Source organism: Chiloscyllium punctatum, chromosome 3, assembly GCF_047496795.1.
Source record: "Chiloscyllium punctatum isolate Juve2018m chromosome 3, sChiPun1.3, whole genome shotgun sequence".
Lineage (NCBI taxonomy): Eukaryota > Metazoa > Chordata > Chondrichthyes > Orectolobiformes > Hemiscylliidae > Chiloscyllium > Chiloscyllium punctatum.
Window position 1 is genome coordinate 6,164,396 of NC_092741.1, and position 17,271 is coordinate 6,181,666.

Sequence of the window (17,271 nt, forward strand, 5' to 3'; positions counted from 1 at the left end):
TGGGACTGTCCCCCAGTGAGAGTCAGTGTGTGTGTGTGGGACTGTCCCCTCAGTGAGAGTTAGTGTGTGTGTGTGTGTGTGTGTGTGTGAGACTGTCCCCCCAGTGAGAGTCAGTGTGTGTGTGTGTGACTGTCCCCCAGTGAGAGTCAGTGTGTGTGTGGGACTGTCCCCCCAGTGAGAGTCAGTGTGTGTGTGTGGGACTGTCCCCCCAGTGAGAGTCAGTGTGTGTATGTGGGACTGTCCCCCAGGGAGAGTCAGTGTGTGTGTGTGGGACTGTCCCTCAGTGAGAGTCAGTGTGTGTGTGTGGGACTGTCCCCCCCCAGTGAGAGTCAGTGTGTGTGTGTGTGTGGGACTGTCCCCCCAGTGAGAGTCAGTGTGTGTGTGTGTGTGGGACTGTCCCCCCAGTGAGAGTCAGTGTGTGTGTGGGACTGTCCCCCAGTGAGAGTCAGTGTGTGTGTGTGGGACTGTCCCCCAGTGAGAGTCAGTGTGTGTGTGTGGGACTGTCCCCTCAGTGAGAGTTAGTGTGTGTGTGTGTGTGTGTGTGTGTGAGACTGTCCCCCCAGTGAGAGTCAGTGTGTGTGTGTGTGACTGTCCCCCAGTGAGAGTCAGTGTGTGTGTGGGACTGTCCCCCCAGTGAGAGTCAGTGTGTGTGTGGGACTGTCCCCTAGTGTGTGTGTGTGTGTGTGTGTGGGACTGTCCCCCCAGTGAGAGTCAGTGTGTGTGTGTGTGGGACTGTCCCCCCCAGTGAGAGTCAGTGTGTGTGTGTGGGACTGTCCCCCAGGGAGAGTCAGTGTGTGTGTGTGGGACTGTCCCCCCAGTGAGAGTCAGTGTGTGTGTGGGACTGTCCCCCCAGTGAGAGTCAGTGTGTGTGTGTGACTGTCCCCCAGTGAGAGTCAGTGTGTGTGTGTGGGACTGTCCCCCAGTGAGAGTCAGTGTGTGTGTGGGACTGTCCCCCCAGTGAGAGTCAGTGTGTGTGTGTGGGACTGTCCCCCAGTGAGAATCAGTGTGTGTGTGGGACTGTCCCCCCAGTGAGAGTCAGTGTGTGTGTGTGTGGGACTGTCCCTCAGTGAGAGTCAGTGTGTGTGTGTGGGACTGTCCCCCCCCAGTGAGAGTCAGTGTGTGTGTGTGTGTGTGTGTGTGGGACTGTCCCCCCAGTGAGAGTCAGTGTGTGTGTGTTGGACTGTCCCCCCAGGGAGAGTCAGTGTGTGTGTGTGGGACTGTCCCTCAGTGAGAGTGTGGGACTGTCCCCCCCCCAGTGAGAGTCAGTGTGTGTGTGTGGGACTGTCCCTCAGTGAGAGTCCGTGTGTATGTGGGACTGTCCCCCAGTGAGAGTCAGTGTGTGTGTGTGTGTGTGTGTGGGACTGTCCCCCAGTGAGAGTCAGTGTGTGTGTGTGGGACTGTCCCCCCCCAGTGAGAGTCAGTGTGTGTGTGTGGGACTGTCCCCCCAGTGAGAGTCAGTTTGTGTGTGTAGAACCGTCCCTTCAGTGAGAATCAGTGTGTGTGTGACAGTCCCCCAGGGAGAGTCAGTGTGTGTGTGTGTGGGAGTGTCCCTCAGTGAGAGTCTGTGTGTGTGTGTGGGACCGTCCCCCCAGTGAGAATCAGTGTGTGGGTGGGACTGTCCCCCAGTGAGAGTCAGTGTGTGTGTGTGGGACTGTCCCCCCAGTGAGAGTCAGTGTGTGTGTGTGGGACTGTCCCCCAATGAGAGTCAGTGTGTGTGTGGGACTGTCCCCCCCAGGGAGAGTCAGTGTGTGTGGGACTGTCCCCCAGTGAGAGTCAGTGTGTGTGTGTGTGAGTGTGGGACTGTCCCCCCCCAGTGAGAGTCAGTGTGTGTGCGTGGGATTGTCCCCCCAGTGAGAGTCAGTGTGTGTGTGTGGGACTGTCCCCCCAGTGAGAGTCAGTGTGTGTGTGTGTGTGTGTGGGACTGTCCCCCAGTGAGAGTCAGTGTGTGTGTGGGACTGTCCCCCAGTGAGAGTCAGTGTGTGTGTGTGTGGGACTGTGCCCCAGTGAGAGTCAGTGTGTGTGTGTGTGGGACTGTCCCCCCAGTGAGAGTCAGTGTGTGTGTGTGACTGTCCCCCAGTGAGAGTCAGTGTGTGTGGGACTGTGCCCCAGTGAGAGTCAGTGTGTGTGTGTGTGGGACTGTCCCCCCAGTGAGAGTCAGTGTGTGTGTGTGAGACTGTCCCCCAGTGAGAGTCAGTGTGTGTGTGTGGGACTGTCCCCCCAGTGAGAGTCAGTGTCTGTGTGGGACTGTCCCCCCAGTGAGAGTCAGTGTGTGTGTGGGGGGGACTGTCCCCCAGTGAGAGTCAGTGTGTGTGTGTGTGTGGGACTGTCCGCCAGGGTGAGTCAGTGTGTGTGTGTGGGACTGTCCCCCCCCAGTGAGAGTCAGTGTGTGTGTGTGTGTGGGACTGTCCCCCAGTGAGAGTCAGTGTGTGTGTGTGGGACTGTCCGCCAGGGTGAGTCAGTGTGTGTGTGGGACTGTCCCCCCCCAGTGAGAGTCAGTGTGTGTGTGTGTGTGTGTGTGTGGGACTGTCCCCCAGTGAGAGTCAGTGTGTGTGTGTGTGGGACTGTCCCCCCAGGGAGAGTCAGTGTGTGTGTGTGTGGGACTGTCCCCCCAGGGAGAGTCAGTGTGTGTGTGTGTGGGACTGTCCCCCCAGGGAGAGTCAGTGTGTGTGTGTGTGGGACTGTCCCCCCAGTGAGAGTCAGTGTGTGTGTGTGTGTGGGACCGTCCCTTCAGTGAGAATCAGTGTGTGTGTGTGGGACTGTTCCCCAGTGAGAGTCAGTGTGTGTGGGACTGTCCCCCAGTGAGAGTCAGTGTGTGTGGGACTGTCCCCCAGTGAGAGTCAGTGTGTGTGTGTGTGTGGGACCGTCCCTTCAGTGAGAATCAGTGTGTGTGTGGGACTGTCCCCCCAGGGAGAGTCAGTGTGTGTGTGTGGGACTGTCCCCCAGGGAGAGTCAGTGTGTGTGTGTGTGGGACTGTCCCCCAGTGAGAGTCAGTGTGTGTGTGTGTGGGACTGTCCCCCCAGTGAGAGTCAGTGTGTGTGTATGTGGGACTGTCCCCCCCCCCAGTGAGAGTCAGTGTGTGTGGGACTGTCCCCCCAGTGAGAGTCAGTGTGTGTGTGTGGGACTGTCCCCCCAGTGAGAGTCAGTGTGTGTGTGTGGGACTGTCCCCCCAGTGAGAGTCAGTGTGTGTGTGTGTGGGACTGTCCCCCAGTGGGAGTCAGTGTGTGTGTGTGGGACTGTCCCCCCCAGGGAGAGTCAGTGTGTGTGTGTGGGACTGTCCCCCCAGTGAGAGTCAGTGTGTGTGTGTGGGACTGTCCCCCCAGTAAGAGTCAGTGTGTGTGTGTGTGGGACTGTCCCCCAGTGGGAGTCAGTGTGTGTGTGGGACTGTCCCCCAGGGAGAGTCAGTGTGTGTGTGTGTGGGACTGTCCCCCCAGTGAGAGTCAGTGTGTGTGTGTGTGGGACTGTCCCCCAGGGAGAGTCAGTGTGTGTGTGTGGGACTGTCCCCCCAGTGAGAGTCAGTTTGTGTGTGTCGGACCGTCCCTTCAGTGAGAATCTGTGTGTGTGTGATACTGTACCCCAGTGAGAGTCAGTGTGTGTGTGTGTGTGTGTGGGACTGTCCCCCCAGTGAGAGTCAGTGTTTGTGTGTGACTGTCCCCCAGTGAGAGTCAGTGTGTGTGTGTGGGACTGTCCCCCAGTGAGAGTCAGTGTGTGTGTTGGTCTGTCCCCCAGGGAGAGTCAGTGTGTGTGGGACTGTCCCCCCAGTGAGAGTCTGTGTGTGTGTGTGTGTGACTGTCCCTCAGTGAGAGTCAGTGTGTGTGTGTTGGACTGTCCTCCCCCCCCCCCCCAGTGAGAGTCAGTGTGTGTGTGTGTGTGTGCGACTGTCCCCCCAGTGAGAGTCAGTTTGTGTGTGTAGGACCGTCCCTTCAGTGAGAATCAGTGTGTGTGTGGGACTGTCCCCCAGGGAGAGTCAGTGTGTGTGTGTGTGGGACTGTCCGCCAGGGTGAGTCAGTGTGTGTGTGGGACTGTCCCCCCCCAGTGAGAGTCAGTGTGTGTGTGTGTGGGACTGTCCCCCAGGGAGAGTCAGTGTGTGTGTGTGGGACTGTCCCCCAGTGAGAGTCAGTGTGTGTGTGGAACTGTCCCCCCAGTGAGAGTCAGTGTGTATGTGGGACTGTCCCCCAGTGAGAGTCTGTGTGTGTGTGTGGGACTGTCCCCCCAGTGAGAGTCAGTGTGTGTGTGTGTGGGACTGTCCCCCCCAGTGAGAGTCAGTGTGTGTGTGGGACTGTCCCCTAGTGTGTGTGTGTGTGTGTGTGTGGGACTGTCCCCCAGGGAGAGTCAGTGTGTGTGTGTGGGACTGTCCCCCCAGTGAGAGTCAGTGTGTGTGTGTGTGTGTGGGACTGTCCCCCCAGTGAGAGTCAGTGTGTGTGTGGGACTGTCCCCCCAGTGAGAGTCAGTGTGTGTGTGTGTGTGTGGGACTGTCCCCCATGGAGAGTCAGTGTGTGTGTGTGGGACTGTCCCCCCAGTGAGAGTCAGTGTGTGTGTGTGACTGTCCCCCAATGAGAGTCAGTGTGTGTGTGTGTGTGTGTGTGTGTGTGTGACTGTCCCCCAGTGAGAGTCAGTGTGTGTGTGGGACTGTCCCCCAATGAGAGTCAGTGTGTGTGTGTGTGTGTGTGTGTGTGTGTGACTGTCCCCCCCAGGGAGAGTCAGTGTGTGTGGGACTGTCCCCCAGTGAGAGTCAGTGTGTGTGTGGGTGTGGGACTGTCCCCCCAGTGAGAGTCAGTGTGTGTGTGTGTGGGACTGTCCCCCCAGTGAGAGTCTGTGTGTATGTGGGACTGTCCCCCAGTGAGAGTCAGTGTGTGTTTGTGGGACTGTCCGCCAGGGTGAGTCAGTGTGTGTGTGGGACTGTCCCCCCCCAGTGAGAGTCAGTGTGTGTGTGTGTGGGACTGTCCCCCAGGGAGAGTCAGTGTGTGTGTGTGGGACTGTCCCCCAGTGAGAGTCAGTGTGTGTGTGGGACTGTCCCCCCAGTGAGAGTCAGTGTGTGTGTGTGTGTGGGACTGTCCGCCAGGGTGAGTCAGTGTGTGTGTGGGACTGTCCCCCCCCAGTGAGAGTCAGTGTGTGTGTGTGTGGGACTGTCCCCCAGTGAGAGTCAGTGTGTGTGTGTGGGACTGTCCCCCAGTGAGAGTCAGTGTGTGTGTGTGTGGGACTGTCCCCCCAGTGAAAGTCAGTTTGTGTGTGGGACTGTCCCCCCCCCAGTGAGAGTCAGTGTGTGTGTGTGTGGGACTGTCCCCCCAGTGAGAGTCAGTTTGTGTGTGTCGGACCGTCACTTCAGTGAGAATCTGTGTGTGTGTGGGACTGTCCCCCAGTGAGAGTCAGTGTGTGTGTGTGGGTCTGTCCCCCCAGTGAGAGTCTGTGCGTGATACTGTCCCCCAGTGAGAGTCAGTGTGTGTGTGTGGGACTGTCCCCCAGTGAGAGTCAGTGTGTGTGTGGGACTGTCCCCAGTGAGAGTCAGTGTGTGTGTTGGTCTGTCCCCCAGGGACAGTCAGTGTGTGTGGGACTGTCCCCCCAGTGAGAGTCAGTTTGTGTGTGTAGGACCGTCCCTTCAGTGAGAATCAGTGTGTGTGTGGGACTGTCCCCCAGGGAGAGTCAGTGTGTGTGTGGGACTGTCCCCCCAGTGAGAGTCAGTCTGTGTGTGTGTGTGACTGTCCCTCAGTGAGAGTCAGTGTGTGTGTGTGGGACTGTCCCCCCCCCCCCCCAGTGAGAGTCAGTGTGTGTGTGTGTGTGTGTGCGACTGTCCCCCCAGTGAGAGTCAGTTTGTGTGTGTAGGACCGTCCCTTCAGTGAGAATCAGTGTGTGTGTGGGACTGTCCCCCAGGGAGAGTCAGTGTGTGTGTGTGTGGGACTGTCCGCCAGGGTGAGTCAGTGTGTGTGTGGGACTGTTCCCCCCCCCAGTGAGAGTCAGTGTGTGTGTGTGGGACAGTCCCCCAGTGAGAGTCAGTGTGTGTGTGGGACTGTCCCCCCCCAGTGAGAGTCAGTGTGTGAGTGTGTGGGACTGTCCCCCAGTGAGAGTCAGTGTGTGTGTGGGACTGTCCCCCCAGTGAGAGTCAGTGTGTGTGTGTGTGTGTGGGACTGTCCCCCAGTGAGAGTCAGTGTGTGTGTGGGACTGTCCCCCAGGGAGAGTCAGTGTGTGTGTGGGACTGTCCCCCAGTGAGAGTCAGTGTGTGTGTGTGGGACTGTCCCCCAGGGAGAGTCAGTGTGTGTGTGTGGGACTGTCCCCCCCAGTGAGAGTCAGTGTGTGTGTGTGGGACTGTCCCCCCCAGTGAGAGTCAGTGTGTGTGTGTGGGACTGTCCCCCAGTGAGAGTCAGTGTGTGTGTGTGGGACTGTCCCCCAGGAAGAGTCAGTGTGTGTGTGTGGGACTGTCCCCCCAGTGAGAGTCAGTGTGTGTGTGTGACTGTCCCCCAGTGAGAGTCAGTGTGTGTGTGTTGGACTGTCCCCCAGTGAGAGTCAGTGTGTGTGTGGGACTGTCCCCCCCAGTGAGAGTCAGTGTGTGTGTGTGGGACTGTCCCCCAGTGAGAATCAGTGTGTGTGTGGGACTGTCCCCCCAGTGAGAGTCAGTGTGTGTGTGTGTGGGACTGTCCCTCAGTGAGAGTCAGTGTGTGTTTGTGGGACTGTCCCCCCCCAGTGAGAGTCAGTGTGTGTGTGTGTGTGTGTGTGGGACTGTCCCCCCAGTGAGAGTCAGTGTGTGTGTGTTGGACTGTCCCCCCAGGGAGAGTCAGTGTGTGTGTGTGGGACTGTCCCCCAGTGAGAGTCAGTGAGAGTGTGGGACTGTCCCCCACCAGTGAGAGTCAGTGTGTGTGTGTGGGACTGTCCCTCAGTGAGAGTCCGTGTGTGTGTGGGACTGTCCCCCCAGTGAGAGTCAGTGTGTGTGTGTGTGTGGGACTGTCCCCCAGTGAGAGTCAGTGTGTGTGTGGAACTGTCCCCCCAGTGAGAGTCAGTGTGTATGTGGGACTGTCCCCCCCCAGTGAGAGTCAGTGTGTGTGTGTGTGTGTGGGACTGTCCCCCCAGTGAGAGTCAGTTTGTGTGTGTAGAACCGTCTCTTCAGTGAGAATCAGTGTGTGTGTGGGACAGTCCCCCAGGGAGAGTCAGTGTGTGTGTGTGTGGGAGTGTCCCTCAGTGAGAGTCTGTGTGTGTGTGTGGCACTGTCCCCCCAGTGAGAGTCAGTGTGTGTGTGTGTGGGACCGTCCCCCCAGTGAGAATCAGTGTGTGTGTGGGACTGTCCCCCAGTGAGAGTCAGTGTGTGTGTGTGGGACTGTCCCCCCAGTGAGAGTCAGTGTGTGTGTGTGGGACTGTCCCCCAATGAGAGTCAGTGTGTGTGTGGGACTGTCCCCCCCAGGGAGAGTCAGTGTGTGTGGGACTGTCCCCCAGTGAGAGTCAGTGTGTGTGTGTGTGAGTGTGGGACTGTCCCCCCCCAGTGAGAGTCAGTGTGTGTGTGTGGGACTGTCCCCCAGTGAGAGTCAGTGTGTGTGTGTGGGACTGTCCCCCAGTGAGAGTCAGTGTGTGTGCGTGGGATTGTCCCCCCAGTGAGAGTCAGTGTGTGTGTGTGGGACTGTCCCCCAGTGAGAGTCAGTGTGTGTGTGTGTGGGACTGTTCCCCAGTGAGAGTCAGTGTGTGTGTGTGTGGGACTGTCCCCCCAGTGAGAGTCGGTGTGTGTGTGTGACTGTCCCCCAGTGAGAGTCAGTGTGTGTGGGACTGTGCCCCAGTGAGAGTCAGTGTGTGTGTGTGTGGGACTGTCCCCCCAGTGAGAGTCAGTGTGTGTGTGTGGGACTGTCCCCCAGTGAGAGTCAGTGTGTGTGTGTGGGACTGTCCCCCCAGTGAGAGTCAGTGTCTGTGTGGGACTGTCCCCCCAGTGAGAGTCAGTGTGTGTGTGGGGGGGACTGTCCCCCAGTGAGAGTCAGTGTGTGTGTGTGTGTGGGACTGTCCGCCAGGGTGAGTCAGTGTGTGTGTGGGACTGTCCCCCCCCAGTGAGAGTCAGTGTGTGTGTGTGTGTGGGTCTGTCCCCCAGTGAGAGTCAGTGTGTGTGTGTGGGAGTGTTCCCCCAGTGAGAGTCAGTTTGTGTGTGGGACTGTCCCCCCCCAGTGAGAGTCAGTGTGTGTGTGTGTGGGACTGTCCCCCCAGTGAGAGTCAGTGTGTGTGTGTCGGACCGTCCCTTCAGTGAGAATCTGTGTGTGTGTGGGACTGTCCCCCAGTGAGAGTCAGTGTGTGTGTGTGATACTGTCGCCCAGGGAGAGTCAGTGTGTGTGTGTTGGACTGTCCCCCAGTGAGAGTCACTGTGTGTGTGTGTGGGACTGTCCCCCCAGTGAGAGTCAGTGTGTGTGTGTGGGACTGTCCCCCAGTGAGAGTCAGTGTGTGTGTTGGTCTGTCCCCCAGGGAGAGTCAGTGTGTGTGGGACTGTCCCCCCAGTGAGAGTCAGTTTGTGTGTGTAGGACCGTCCCTTCAGTGAGAATCAGTGTGTGTGTGGGACTGTCCGCCAGGGTGAGTCAGTGTGTGTGTGGGACTGTCCCCCCCCAGTGAGAGTCAGTGTGTGTGTGTGTGGGACTGTCCCCCAGTGAGAGTCAGTGTGTGTGTGTGTGGGACTGTCCCCCAGTGAGAGTCAGTGTGTGTGTGTGTGGGACTGTCCCCCCAGGGAGAGTCAGTGTGTGTGTGTGGGCCTGTCCCCCCAGTGAGTCAGTGAGTGTGTGTGGGACTGTCCCCCAGTGAGAGTCAGTGTGTGTGTGTGGGACTGTCCCCCCAGTGAGAGTCAGTGTGTGTGTGGGACTGTCCCCCCAGGGAGAGTCAGTGTGTGTGTGGGACTGTCCCCCCAGGGAGAGTCAGTGTGTGTGTGTGGGACTGTCCCCCAGTGAGTGTCAGTGTGTGTATGTGTGTGACTGTCCCCCAGTGAGAGTCAGTGTGTGTGTGTGTGTGTGTGACTGTCCCCCAGTGAGAGTCAGTGTGTGTGTGAGGGACTGTCCCCCAGTGAGAGTTAGTGTGTGTGTGGGTCTGTCCCCCAGTGAGAGTCAGTGTGTGTGTGTGGGAGTGTCCCCCCAGTGAGAGTCAGTTTGTGTGTGGGACTGTCCCCTCCCAGTGAGAGTCAGTGTGTGTGTGTGTGTGGGACTGTCCCCCCTGTGAGAGTCAGTTTGTGTGTGTCGGACCGTCCCTTCAGTGAGAATCTGTGTGTGTGTGGGACTGTCCCCCAGTGAGAGTCAGTTTGTGTGTGGGACTGTCCCCCCCCAGTGAGAGTCAGTGTGTGTGTGTGTGGGACTGTCCCCCCAGTGAGAGTCAGTTTGTGTGTGTCGGACCGTCACTTCAGTGAGAATCTGTGTGTGTGTGGGACTGTCCCCCAGTGAGAGTCAGTGTGTGTGTGTGATACTGTCGCCCAGGGAGAGTCAGTGTGTGTGTGTGGGACTGTCCCCCAGTGAGAGTCAGTGTGTGTGTGTGGGTCTGTCCCCCCAGTGAGAGTCTGTGCGTGATACTGTCCCCCAGTGAGAGTCAGTGTGTGTGTGTGGGACTGTCCCCCAGGGAGAGTCAGTGTGTGTGTGGGACTGTCCCCCCAGTGAGAGTCAGTGTGTGTGTGTGTGTGTGACCCTCAGTGAGAGTCAGTGTGTGTGTGTGGGACTGTCCCCCCCCCCCCCCCCAGTGAGAGTCAGTGTGTGTGTGTGTGTGTGCGACTGTCCCCCCAGTGAGAGTCAGTTTGTGTGTGTAGGACCGTCCCTTCAGTGAGAATCAGTGTGTGTGTGGGACTGTCCCCCAGGGAGAGTCAGTGTGTGTGTGTGTGGGACTGTCCGCCAGGGTGAGTCAGTGTGTGTGTGGGACTGTCCCCCCCCCAGTGAGAGTCAGTGTGTGTGTGTGGGACAGTCCCCCAGTGAGAGTCAGTGTGTGTGTGGGACTGTCCCCCCCCAGTGAGAGTCAGTGTGTGAGTGTGTGGGACTGTCCCCCAGTGAGAGTCAGTGTGTGTGTGGGACTGTCCCCCCAGTGAGAGTCAGTGTGTGTGTGTGTGTGTGGGACTGTCCCCCAGTGAGAGTCAGTGTGTGTGTGGGACTGTCCCCCAGTGAGAGTCAGTGTGTGTGTGGGACTGTCCCCCAGGGAGAGTCAGTGTGTGTGTGGGACTGTCCCCCAGTGAGAGTCAGTGTGTGTGTGTGGGACTGTCCCCCAGGGAGAGTCAGTGTGTGTGTGTGGGACTGTCCCCCCCAGTGAGAGTCAGTGTGTGTGTGTGGGACTGTCCCCCAGTGAGAGTCAGTGTGTGTGTGTGGGACTGTCCCCCAGGGAGAGTCAGTGTGTGTGTGTGGGACTGTCCCCCAGTGAGAGTCAGTGTGTGTGTGTGTGGGACTGTCCCCCAGTGAGAGTCAGTGTGTGTGTGGGACTGTCCCCCCCAGTGAGAGTCAGTGTGTGTGTGTGGGACTGTCCCCCAGTGAGAATCAGTGTGTATGTGGGACTGTCCCCCCAGTGAGAGTCAGTGTGTGTGTGTGTGGGACTGTCCCTCAGTGAGAGTCAGTGTGTGTGTGTGGGACTGTCCCCCAGTGAGAGTCAGTGTGTGTGTGTGGGACTGTCCCCCAGTGAGAGTCAGTGTGTGTGTGGAACTGTCCCCCCAGTGAGAGTCAGTGTGTATGTGGGACTGTCCCCCCAGTGAGAGTCAGTGTGTGTGTGTGGGTCTGTCCCCCAGTGAGAGTCAGTGTGTGTGTGTGGGACTGTCCCCCCCCAGTGAGAGTCAGTGTGTGTGGGACTGTCCCCCCAGTGAGAGTCAGTTTGTGTGTGTAGAACCGTCCCTTCAGTGAGAATCAGTGTGTGTGTGGGACAGTCCCCCAGGGAGAGTCAGTGTGTGTGTGTGTGGGAGTGTCCCTCAGTGAGAGTCTGTGTGTGTGTGTGGCACTGTCCCCCCAGTGAGAGTCAGTGTGTGTGTGTGTGGGACCGTCCCCCCAGTGATAATCAGTGTGTGTGTGGGACTGTCCCCCAGTGAGAGTCAGTGTGTGTGTGTGGGACTGTCCCCCCAGTGAGAGTCAGTGTGTGTGTGTGGGACTGTCCCCCAATGAGAGTCAGTGTGTGTGTGGGACTGTCCCCCCCAGGGAGAGTCAGTGTGTGTGGGACTGTCCCCCAGTGAGAGTCAGTGTGTGTGTGTGTGTGAGTGTGGGACTGTCCCCCCCCAGTGAGAGTCAGTGTGTGTGTGTGGGACTGTCCCCCAGTGAGAGTCAGTGTGTGTGTGTGTGTGTGTGTGGGACTGTCCCACCAGTGAGAGTCTGTGTGTGTGTGGGACTGTCCCCCAGTGAGAGTCAGTGTGTGTGTGTGGGACTGTCCCCCAGTGAGAGTCAGTGTGTGTGCGTGGGATTGTCCCCCCAGTGAGAGTCAGTGTGTGTGTGTGGGACTGTCCCCCAGTGAGAGTCAGTGTGTGTGTGTGTGGGACTGTGCCCCAGTGAGAGTCAGTGTGTGTGTGTGTGGGGGACTGTCCCCCCAGTGAGAGTCAGTGTGTGTGTGTGACTGTCCCCCAGTGAGAGTCAGTGTGTGTGGGACTGTGCCCCAGTGAGAGTCAGTGTGTGTGTGTGTGGGACTGTCCCCCCAGTGAGAGTCAGTGTGTGTGTGTGGGACTGTCCCCCAGTGAGAGTCAGTGTGTGTGTGTGGGACTGTCCCCCCAGTGAGAGTCAGTGTCTGTGTGGGACTGTCCCCCCAGTGAGAGTCAGTGTGTGTGTGGGGGGGACTGTCCCCCAGTGAGAGTCAGTGTGTGTGTGTGGGACTGTCCGCCAGGGTGAGTCAGTGTGTGTGTGGGACTGTCCCCCCCCAGTGAGAGTCAGTGTGTGTGTGTGTGTGGGACTGTCCCCCAGTGAGAGTCAGTGTGTGTGTGTGTGGGACTGTCCCCCCAGGGAGAGTCAGTGTGTGTGTGTGTGGGACTGTCCCCCCAGGGAGAGTCAGTGTGTGTGTGTGGGACTGTCCCCCCAGGGAGAGTCAGTGTGTGTGTGGGACTGTCCCCCCAGGGAGAGTCAGTGTGTGTGTGGGACTGTCCCCCCAGGGAGAGTCAGTGTGTGTGTGTGGGACTGTCCCCCAGTGAGTGTCAGTGTGTGTATGTGTGTGACTGTCCCCCAGTGAGAGTCAGTGTGTGTGTGTGTGTGTGACTGTCCCCCAGTGAGAGTTAGTGTGTGTGTGGGTCTGTCCCCCAGTGAGAGTCAGTGTGTGTGTGTGGGAGTGTCCCCCCAGTGAGAGTCAGTTTGTGTGTGGGACTGTCCCCCCCCAGTGAGAGTCAGTGTGTGTGTGTGTGGGACTGTCCCCCCAGTGAGAGTCAGTGTGTGTGTGTCGGACTGTCCCTTCAGTGAGAATCTGTGTGTGTGTGGGACTGTCCCCCAGTGAGAGTCAGTGTGTGTGTGTGATACTGTCGCCCAGGGAGAGTCAGTGTGTGTGTGTTGGACTGTCCCCCAGTGAGAGTCACTGTGTGTGTGTGTGGGACTGTCCCCCCAGTGAGAGTCAGTGTGTGTGTGTGGGACTGTCCCCCAGTGAGAGTCAGTGTGTGTGTTGGTCTGTCCCCCAGGGAGAGTCAGTGTGTGTGGGACTGTCCCCCCAGTGAGAGTCAGTTTGTGTGTGTAGGACCGTCCCTTCAGTGAGAATCAGTGTGTGTGTGGGACTGTCCCCCAGTGAGAGTCAGTGTGTGTGTGTGTGTGGGACTGTCCGCCAGGGTGAGTCAGTGTGTGTGTGGGACTGTCCCCCCCCAGTGAGAGTCAGTGTGTGTGTGTGTGTGGGACTGTCCCCCAGTGAGAGTCAGTGTGTGTGTGTGGGACTGTCCGCCAGGGTGAGTCAGTGTGTGTGTGGGACTGTCCCCCCCCAGTGAGAGTCAGTGTGTGTGTGTGTGGGACTGTCCCCCAGTGAGAGTCAGTGTGTGTGTGTGTGTGGGACTGTCCCCCCAGTGAGAGTCAGTGTGTGTGTGTGTGGGACTGTCCCCCCAGGGAGAGTCAGTGTGTGTGTGTGGGACTGTCCCCCCAGTGAGTCAGTGAGTGTGTGTGGGACTGTCCCCCAGTGAGAGTCAGTGTGTGTGTGTGGGACTGTCCCCCCAGTGAGAGTCAGTGTGTGTGTGGGACTGTCCCCCCAGGGAGAGTCAGTGTGTGTGTGGGACTGTCCCCCCAGGGAGAGTCAGTGTGTGTGTGTGGGACTGTCCCCCAGTGAGTGTCAGTGTGTGTATGTGTGTGACTGTCCCCCAGTGAGAGTCAGTGTGTGTGTGTGTGTGTGTGACTGTCCCCCAGTGAGAGTCAGTGTGTGTGTGTGGGACTGTCCCCCAGTGAGAGTCAGTGTGTGTGTGTGATACTGTCGCCCAGGGAGAGTCAGTGTGTGTGTGTTGGCCTGTCCCCCAGTGAGAGTCAGTGTGTGTGTGTGGGAGTGTCCCCCCAGTGAGAGTCAGTTTGTGTGTGGGACTGTCCCCCCCCAGTGAGAGTCAGTGTGTGTGTGTGTGGGACTGTCCCCCCAGTGAGAGTCAGTGTGTGTGTGTGTGGGACTGTCCCCCAGTGAGAGTCAGTGTGTGTGTGTGATACTGTCGCCCAGGGAGAGTCAGTGTGTGTGTGTTGGACTGTCCCCCAGTGAGAGTCACTGTGTGTGTGTGTGGGACTGTCCCCCCAGTGAGAGTCAGTGTGTGTGTGTGTGTGGGACTGTCCCCCAGTGAGAGTCAGTGTGTGTGTTGGTCTGTCCCCCAGGGAGAGTCAGTGTGTGTGGGACTGTCCCCCCAGTGAGAGTCAGTTTGTGTGTGTAGGACCGTCCCTTCAGTGAGAATCAGTGTGTGTGTGGGACTGTCCCCCAGTGAGAGTCAGTGTGTGTGTGTGACTGTCCCCCAGTGAGAGTCAGTGTGTGTGTGTGGGACTGTCCCCCAGTGAGAGTCAGTGTGTGTGTTGGTCTGTCCCCCAGGGAGAGTCAGTGTGTGTGGGACTGTCCCCCCAGTGAGAGTCAGTGTGTGTGTGTGGGACTGTCCCCCAGGGAGAGTCAGTGTGTGTGTGGGACTGTCCCCCCAGTGAGAGTCAGTGTGTATGTGTGTGTGTGACTGTCCCTCAGTGAGAGTCAGTGTGTGTGTGTGGGACTGTCCCCCCCCCCAGTGAGAGTCAGTGTGTGTGTGTGTGTGTGCGACTGTCCCCCCAGTGAGAGTCAGTTTGTGTGTGTAGGACCGTCCCTTCAGTGAGAATCAGTGTGTGTGTGGGACTGTCCCCCAGGGAGAGTCAGTGTGTGTGTGTGTGGGCCTGTCCGCCAGGGTGAGTCAGTGTGTGTGTGGGACTGTCCCCCCCCCCAGTGAGAGTCAGTGTGTGTGTGTGTGGGACTGTCCCCCAGGGAGAGTCAGTGTGTGTGTGTGGGACAGTCCCCCAGTGAGAGTCAGTGTGTGTGTGGGACTGTCCCCCCCCAGTGAGAGTCAGTGTGTGAGTGTGTGTGTGTGTAGGACTGTCCCCCCAGTGAGAGTCAGTGTGTGTGTGTGGGACTGTCCCCCCAGTGAGAGTCAGTGTGTGTGTGTGGGACTGTCCCCCCAGTGAGAGTCAGTGTGTGTGTGTGGGACTGTCCCCCAGTGAGAGTCAGTGTGTGTGTGGGACGGTCCCCCCAGTGAGAGTCAGTGTGTGTGTGTGTGTGGGACTGTCCCCCAGTGAGAGTCAGTGTGTGTGTGTGTGGGACTGTCCCCCCAGTGAGAGTCACTGTGTGTGTGTGTGTGGGACTGTCCCCCCAGTGAGAGTCAGTGTGTGTGTGTGACTGTCCCCCAGTGAGAGTCAGTGTGTGTGTGTGGGACTGTCCCCCAGTGAGAGTCAGTGTGTGTGTGGGGGACTGTCCCCCAGGGAGAGTCAGTGTGTGTGTGGGACTGTCCCCCCCCAGTGAGAGTCAGTGTGTGTGTGTGTAGGACCGTCCCTTCAGTGAGAATCAGTGTGTGTGTGGGACTGTCCCCCAGTGAGAGTCAGTGTGTGTGTGTGGGACTGTCCCCCCAGTGAGAGTCAGTGTGTGTGTGTGGGACTGTCCCCCCAGTGAGAGTCAGTGTGTGTGTGTGGGACTGTCCCCCAGTGAGAATCAGTGTGTGTGTGGGACTGTCCCCCCAGTGAGAGTCAGTGTGTGTGTGTGTGGGACTGTCCCTCAGTGAGAGTCAGTGTGTGTGTGTGGGACTGTCCCCCCCCCAGTGAGAGTCAGTGTGTGTGTGTGTGTGTGGGACTGTCCCCCCAGTGAGAGTCAGTGTGTGTGTGTTGGACTGTCCCCCCAGTGAGAGTCAGTGTGTGTGTGTGGGACTGTCCCCCAGTGAGAGTCAGTGAGAGTGTGGGACTGTCCCCCCCCAGTGAGAGTCAGTGTGTGTGTGTGGGACTGTCCCTCAGTGAGAGTCAGTGTGTGTGTGGGACTGTCCCCCAGTGAGAGTCAGTGTGTGTGTGTGGGACTGTCCCCCAGGGAGAGTCAGAGTGTGTGTGTGGGACTGTCCCCCAGTGAGAGTCAGTGTGTGTGTGTGTGCGACTGTCCCCCAGTGAGGGTCAGTGTGTGTGTGTGGGACTGTCCCCCAGTGAGAGTCAGTGTGTGTGTGGAACTGTCCCCCCAGTGAGAGTCAGTGTGTATGTGGGACTGTCCCCCCAGTGAGAGTCAGTGTGTTTGTGTTGGACTGTCCCCCCCCAGTGAGAGTCAGTGTGTGTGTGTGTGTGGGACTGTCCCCCCAGTGAGAGTCAGTGTGTGTGTGTGGGATGTCCCCCAGTGAGAGTCAGTGTGTGTGTGTGGACTGTCCCCCAGTGAGAGTCAGTGTGTGTGTGTGACTGTCCCCCAGTGAGAGTCAGTGTGTGTGTGGGACTGTCCCCCCAGGGAGAGTCAGTGTGTGTGTGTGGGACTGTCCCCCAGTGAGAGTCAGTGTGTGTGTGTGGGACTGTCCCCCAGTGAGAGTCAGTGTGTGTGTTGGACTGTCCCCCAGTGAGAGTCAGTGTGTGTGTGGGACTGTCCCCAGTGAGAGTCAGTGTGTGTGTGTGTGTGGGACTGTCCCCCAGTGAGAGTCAGTGTGTGTGTGGGACTGTCCCCCAGTGAGAGTCAGTGTGTGTGTGTGTGTGGGACTGTCCCCCAGTGAGAGTCAGTGTGTGTGTGGGACTGTCCCCCAGGGAGAGTCAGTGTGTGTGTGTGGGACTGTCCCCCAGTGAGAGTCAGTGTGTGTGTGTGTTTGTGTGTGTGGGACTGTCCCCCCAGTGAGAGTCAGTGTGTGTGTGTGGGACTGTCCCCCCAGTGAGAGTCAGTGTGTGTGTGTGGGACTGTCCCCCAGTGAGAGTCAGTGTGTGTGTGTGGGACTGTCCCCCAGTGAGAGTCAGTGTGTGTGTGTGTGTGTGGGACTGTCCCCCCAGTGAGAGTCAGTGTGTGTGTGTGTGTGTGGGACTGTCCCCCCCCAGTGAGAGTCAGTGTGTGTGTGTGGGACTGTCCCCCCAGTGAGAGTCAGTGTGTGTGTGTGGGACTGTCCCCCCCCAGGGAGAGTCAGTGTGTGTGTGTGTGGGACTGTCCCCCCAGTGAGAGTCAGTGTGTGTGTGTGTGGGACTGTCCCCCCAGGGAGAGTCAGTGTGTGTGTGTGGGACTGTCCCCCCAGTGAGAGTCAGTGTGTGTGTGTGGGACTGTCCCCCCAGTGAGAGTCAGTGTGTGTGTGGGACTGTCCCCCCAGTGAGAGTCAGTGTGTGTGTGTGGGACTGTCCCCCCAGTGAGAGTCAGTGTGAGTGTGGGACTGTCCCCCCCCAGTGAGAGTCAGTGTGTGTGTGTGGGACTGTCCCCCAGGGAGAGTCAGTGTGTGTGTGTGTTTGTGTGTGTGGGACTGTCCCCCAGGGAGAGTCGGTGGGGGTTGGGGTTGGGGGTGGGGGTCTCGGCCTGCTGCTGTGATGACTGGAGCTCCTTGTTGTGTGCAGGTTGGAAATGAAGATCACGAAGGGCTCCAGTGGAATGCCGCGTCTCTCCTACACTGGCCGGGACGACCGTCATTTCCTGCCCACCGGTCTCCACATCATCAAAACTGTCAATGGTAGGTGCCCCTCCCTCTGACCCCCCCCCCCCTCCCTCTGTCCCCCCCGATCCCTGGATAGTGATCACACTGACCCCCCCCCCCCTCCCTCTGTCCCCCCCCCCCCGATCCCTGGATAGTGATCACACTGACCCCCCCCCCCCCCTCCCTCTGTCCCCCCCCCCCCGATCCCTGGATAGTGATCACACTGACCCCCTCCCTCCCTCTGTCCCCCCCCCCTGATCCCTGGATAGTGATCACACTGACCCCCCCCCTCCCTCTGTCCCCCCCCCCCCCTGATCCCTGGATAGTGATCACAC

The 17,271-nt window shown here is 58.7% G+C and overlaps 1 protein-coding gene across 1 annotated transcript in view; it reads left to right on the forward strand.

The window, feature by feature from the left end:
• The window catches only part of cmtr1 (cap methyltransferase 1), a 59,369-nt gene extending 42,377 nt beyond the window's left edge, over positions 1 to 16,992 (forward strand). The window contains exon 10 of the mRNA XM_072548763.1: positions 16,860 to 16,992. Within this exon, the coding sequence (XP_072404864.1) occupies positions 16,860 to 16,992 (133 nt within the window). The remainder of the gene's footprint in view (positions 1 to 16,859) is intronic.
• The last annotated feature ends 279 nt before the right edge of the window (positions 16,993 to 17,271 follow it).